Consider the following 6005-nt stretch of genomic DNA (forward strand, 5'->3'; position numbering starts at 1 on the left):
CTCCCAAACAAGGCTCCTCCAAAACATAATGCTGGATAATACCTGCAGCCTTGGCTTGAATGGTGATCACCTAAATTGGTGCACCAGGAACCCAGTCAGGTAGGAGGCTTTGCATATTCGGAGTAGTGCCCCTAAGCCTGCACTCTCAACTTAATTTTGGGGTCGTGCGTGCATGTGTGTGTGTGCGTGTGTACGTGTGTGTGTGTGTGTGTGTGTGTGTGTGTGTGAGGGAGAGAGACTGAGAGAGATGAAGGGAGGTGGAGGGTGTGGGGGGTATAGGCTAGGAGGTTAGTTTTAACACCAGCATGAAAATACCAGCCTTTACTTCCAGTCCACGGAGCTTTCCAACGGGACCAATTCAAGTGCCACTTGGAATTAGTTCTCCTGAGGTTCGTATAGCAGCGCAGTGGACAGGTTTGATCCCATATACTACCCTACCCCCCTCTCACATGCGCACGCACGCACACAAATCAAACGCCTGACCCTGCAGCAGGATCATCACAACCCCTGCTCTGTATCACATACACCTACAGACACTTGCACAAGACGCGTGCATGTACATGCAGGAATTAAAGTACCCACTCTTTTGCCCAAAACACCTACGCGTAAAAGTGCGCAAACGTGCGTAATTGCACGCTCGCACCTGCAGTTGTCATTGTATGTCAGTTAAGGTGAAGCGGTGAGCATAAACAGGTAGCACTGACTGTGCATGCATGTCGAGCTGGTCTACTCACTGTCCCTCCAAAGCTTGAAGTCGGTGGTCTATCTGGCCAGCCCCGGAGAATGTGCAAATCTGAGAGAGGGAAGGAAAAGTTTTGAATTCCTGAATGATTTTGTAGAAAGGCGGCTTAGGATCATTATGTCAGCTTTATTGAGGGCGGATTAAGCGGAGTCTAGATGCTACGCCTTGTACACGGCCCTTTCACAATGTGAGCACTGTTCGTGTTAGAGTGAACTCACACTATTTTAACACCCTATAAGCCCTGTCTAAATATGAAGCCGTTTTAGCCATAAACATGAAAATCACACCGCCGTGGCTACTGCTATAAGCCGAGTCCTGTGACTGGATGTGGACATTGATCATGTCCTTACCACTAGATCAAATACATGAAAACTGCTTTTATGTCCCCAAGAAGCTTTCATGTTGCCATTTGATTGTAATTCCAATACTAATGGTATTAATTAGAGGGCTGGACTATCAAAAAACCCGTGATAAACTGGTGGCATTAAAAGGGTGATGCCACTGGCAAATTAGTTTTCCAGCTCAAACGCCATGATCTGTGTTTAATCAACACAACGCTGCGCATCGATATTCATTTGGAACAATAAATTGTGTTGGTTGGAGAGGAGGTAGCGGGCAGGGGGCCAGGGCTGCGCCCAGCGTCCCGGAGGCAAGGCCGGGGACAGCAGGAGGGGGAGCGGCATCACACTGCAGCCTACACCCGGAGCAGCACCCACCGAACACAAAATGACCACACACACATCAGCGAGCCCGAGTCAAGTCATGCTCACACTATGTCGTAAAATTACGCACATGTATTTTTTTTTTAAATCATCTCCGGATCCAGGGCAAAAGCCAAAAGATTATAGGACTGTGTCATATTTTCATCTTTTAGAAAACAAGAAAATGGAAAGTGATAACATATATGAAAAGGAAACACGTAACGCATTCTCTTTCTCTCGCGCAAAAATGAATGGACTGATAAAAAAGATAAAAAGTAGCTACTACGGGAAAAAAATGTAGGAAAATAATGTGCAAATTGACTCGCTTCAATTCAAAACGTGTATTCCGGAGTTGCAGTCATTGGTTGTCCATTTGTCACCCTTTTAAAGCTCCCTCTGCCTCCCTCCCTCCCTTCCCGTCTCTGCTAAGCATCTCCAGTCTACATATCTTCTTTAGCTTTAACGAGCCTCGTTAAGATCGCAATAATATTCCACCCTCTAATTGCTCATTCCATTCAGCAGATAGGCGAGCATTGGCTTGTGCCTGATGCGCGCGGTGAGGTGGGAGGGTTGCTGTGGAGATCGGAGACTCTGATAACCCCCCGTGCGTGCTGCACAAGTGGTGAAAGCCTCGCGCTACGTACTGGCTAATGATTGGCACGCTTGACAGTGATTGGCAGGGCTGCCATGACAACGCTACAACGACACCAAGAAGACCAATAGAAAAGGGAAACAAAATGTTTCAATGCTACACTCAACGGCGGATTTAGGGGGGAGATATTATGAGGCTGGTGTCATTAGGCGATAGCCATTGAATCATTCAATCTTTTTTACTTGCCGTATTTTTTCGGTTTTTCCTTTTTCTCGATAATTTTCTTTCTCTCTCAGGTCATTTCCATGGTTTTCAGATCCCCTTTAGAGCTTTATCCCTCCCATTTCTTCCTGCCAAACTTCGCTGATCGCCCTGTGCTCCTGGCGAACAGCGCTCCCACCACCAGGTCTCCAGAAGACTTGTCCATGTTTCAGCTACCGACCCTCAACTTCTCCCCGGAGCAGGTGGCGAGCGTCTGCGAGACGCTTGAGGAGACCGGGGACATCGAGCGGCTGGGCCGCTTCCTCTGGTCCCTGCCTGTGGCTCCGGGAGCATGCGAGGCGATCAACAAGCACGAGTCCATCCTGCGCGCCCGGGCGGTGGTGGCGTTCCACACGGGGAATTTCAGAGACCTCTACCACATCCTGGAGAACCACAAGTTCACCAAGGACTCACATGGCAAACTACAGGCCATGTGGCTGGAAGCACACTACCAGGAGGCCGAGAAGCTCCGCGGTCGTCCCCTCGGACCGGTCGATAAGTACCGGGTACGGAAGAAGTTTCCGCTGCCTCGGACCATCTGGGACGGCGAGCAGAAGACGCACTGTTTCAAAGAGCGGACACGGAGCCTGCTGAGGGAGTGGTACCTTCAGGACCCATATCCAAACCCCAGCAAGAAAAGGGAACTGGCTCAAGCCACTGGACTCACTCCTACACAGGTCGGAAACTGGTTTAAAAATCGGAGGCAACGAGACAGAGCCGCGGCGGCCAAAAACAGGTTGGTGATTTTGTCCCTGCTGTCAAAACAAAGCAATGTAACAAAAAAAAAGAAAAAAAAGTTTGTCTTAAAAGCAGAAAATGAAAAAGAAAAGCGGATATTTTATTAAAGCTGTAGTTGTGTTTACGGACAGAGACTGTGGGGAGAGGACGAGTGTGTCTGGCAGGGGGAGGGAGCAAGCTGCGGCGACATTTTTGTTATGAAGTGAAATCAGGATGAACATCGAAAACACTATTTCTGCTGTTTTAAATATCTAAATCTGCCTTTTTTAAATATAAGATTATTATTTCTCATCTAGAAAAGCTTCTAAAAACATTTTCGGGAGAATATAATTAAACTTTATCGGTATTTGTTAACAGAAAGTCGATTTTTTTTAGATCAAAACAAAAACTATGCACGTTAAAACTCACATTTGTTGTTCAATTAACTTTAAATAACAAAATAATAATAATAAAATCACAAAGTAGTGTGCTGTTAAATCGGAAAGGCGATGACTGCGCAGTGTTTTTACATAGAAACAGATTGTTTATGTTTCCGTGAGAGTGAAAGTATTGTAATAAACGAAGAGAGTGCTGAAATTATATATGAAAACACTACTGCACCTCACTTATTTATAACACAACAACTGTTTAGACGATACAAGTGCAAACAAGCTTATGCATTAGTTTTAAGTCAGTAAAAGTAAAAGGTATAAAACAAACAGGACTGGACGCGTCTTAATATTTATTCAGCCAAAGTTAAATAGTTTTATCTTTACCTTAAATACAGTTAGAATTGTCTTATTTTATAAATAATTTTAAATATTATTGTATTTGCTACCAAAGCTGTGTAATGATTTATCTAAGCCACACAGCGTATAGTAGCTGCATTTATCATGTCCTCTGCTGCATTTATCATTTTAATGTCACATGTTACTTTGCATTGTTGAAAAAAAGATTATCTCAAAGGATAATACAGATATTATTGATATTACTCGACTCAAATGAGCATGCGTAGTAAAAAAAAAAAAAGCATTTGAAGACATAGGCTGTATTCATAACATTAAGTGTGGTATCATTCCATTGAAATGCTATAATTGATTAGAAAATACCTCGGAGAGAACTAAGCCATATGAACACTATTCTAATCTTTCCTGCTAAATGAATAGATATATTTCCAGCCTGATATTATCCCGCCGTGATGGAGTTATTATCGTGAGTGGATTGGAGATAAACATTTAGGATGATTGGAGTAACCTGGACCTCGACGTCACTCATTCATACACTTCCATCAGACTGAAATACATCTGTGTCAAAGCCTCACGACATTTCGCGTTTGGACCAAGGCCTGTGTTTTATCTGAACAAATAATAATAATAATTGGTTATGAAACTGCAGAGCCATGGGGCTTTTTATGAGATAAATAAAACTGTGCAGCACTGGATAAAATAATAATAATAATAATAATAATAATAATAATAATAATAATAATAATAATAATAAGAGTAGAGCAAATGCTGATGGCAACTAAAAGCAGAATAAAAACAAAATAGCTGCTGTTGTTGTGAAGAAATGCTTCTATAAAAGACACTAAGTTGGATTTATTTCTCTGCTGTGATATGACATTTAATTTAAATCCCAGATTGCTGACTTACGCGTTATCCATGCCTACTTTTGTGGAGAAAAACAAAACAGAAAAGCCCATTTCTTCCAACATTTGGTAGTCTAAATAGTGCTGTGTTTTGTCCCCTGAAAGCTGGCTATTTGATAAAAGCATGCATGCATGGCTGGGGCCGGCAGGGGGAAAGAAAGGCGAGTTTGAACCCCTATTTTGCAGGAGGAGGAGGGGAAAGGGGGACATTCTCAGGTCTAATTGCCATTTCTCTCATTTTTTTTCTCCCCTTCTTTTTTCCCTCCCCTCCTCGCCTCCTTTTCTTCTCCAGGCTCCAGCACCAAGCAATAGGACCGAGCGGTATGAGGTCCCTGTCAGAGGCCGGCCTCACCCCTCACAGCTCGGCGGAGTCGCCTTCGACCGCGGCCAGTCCGACCACCAGCGTTTCCAGTATGACAGAGAGAGTTGATACTGGGACGTCCATCCTGTCCGTCACATCCAGCGACTCGGAGTGCGATGTATGATACGGAGGAAAAAAAAGAAACACACAAAAACAAACAAAAAGAGAAATATTTACAGGGAAAATGGACCTGAGAGGAAGAAAAAAAGACTTATGAAATATCACGGATGAAAAAAGGACCGATTGATATAAATATTAAAATAAAAAGAGATAAAAGCACGTCGTTTTTTTTTTTTTATTAAAAGCGCTTTCAAAGGACCCACGCCTCCCCCTCCTCTTCATACCCCCACACCACCACCACCACCACCACCACCACCACTACTACAACTAGACTACTTGCATGTCTTTTTATTTTTAATTTTGTAATCAGGGAGATAACCTGAGTGCAAGATTTTCCATCAGGAACATCGATCAGAGGGAATAAAAACAGATCGTCTTGGTGTCTTCGTCGCTATATTTTTTTTTCTCTTCCTCATCTCCGTTTTTAGTCCAAGTGCTGATGATGATGATGGTGATGATGATGATGACGGCGAAACAGCCGCCATGCAGACAAGATGCAATCCTGTTTTTACTTTGTGTTCATCAGACAATCATTTTAAGTCGTAAGCACCTTTTTTAAAATACACTTCTGTCACTGCCTGTGTGGGGTACATGGTTTAAAAAAAATGTCGAACGGAATCGTTTATGACTGTATCAGATTTTTATTTTTATTTTCAAAATTTTATATTGAATTATGTATATCTCAAATAATGCGATCATTCTCCCGGTCTGTAATATACGTGTAGAAATATGCTTGTACATAATTATTGCTCTCCCCCGTCTCATCCTCTTTTCTATCCCTTCCTCACTTTTCTTGACTTGGTGTTCCTACATAAAATATTTGTCAAAACTTACAACTGAAGTGCTCTAGGCGTTTTTAATTG

The 6005-nt window shown here is 43.0% G+C and overlaps 1 protein-coding gene across 1 annotated transcript; it reads left to right on the forward strand.

Moving 5' to 3' along the window:
• Positions 1–2201: 2201 nt before the first annotated feature.
• Positions 2202–5283, forward strand: six3a (SIX homeobox 3a). The gene is made up of 2 exons (XM_033612669.2): positions 2202–3032; positions 4954–5283. Exons 1-2 carry the CDS (start codon positions 2341–2343, stop codon positions 5144–5146), a joined length of 885 nt encoding a protein of 294 aa, XP_033468560.1. The 5' UTR covers positions 2202–2340; the 3' UTR covers positions 5147–5283.
• Positions 5284–6005: the final 722 nt, after the last annotated feature.

Source organism: Epinephelus lanceolatus, chromosome 17 (assembly GCF_041903045.1).
Source record: "Epinephelus lanceolatus isolate andai-2023 chromosome 17, ASM4190304v1, whole genome shotgun sequence".
Classification (NCBI taxonomy): Eukaryota; Metazoa; Chordata; class Actinopteri; order Perciformes; family Serranidae; genus Epinephelus; species Epinephelus lanceolatus.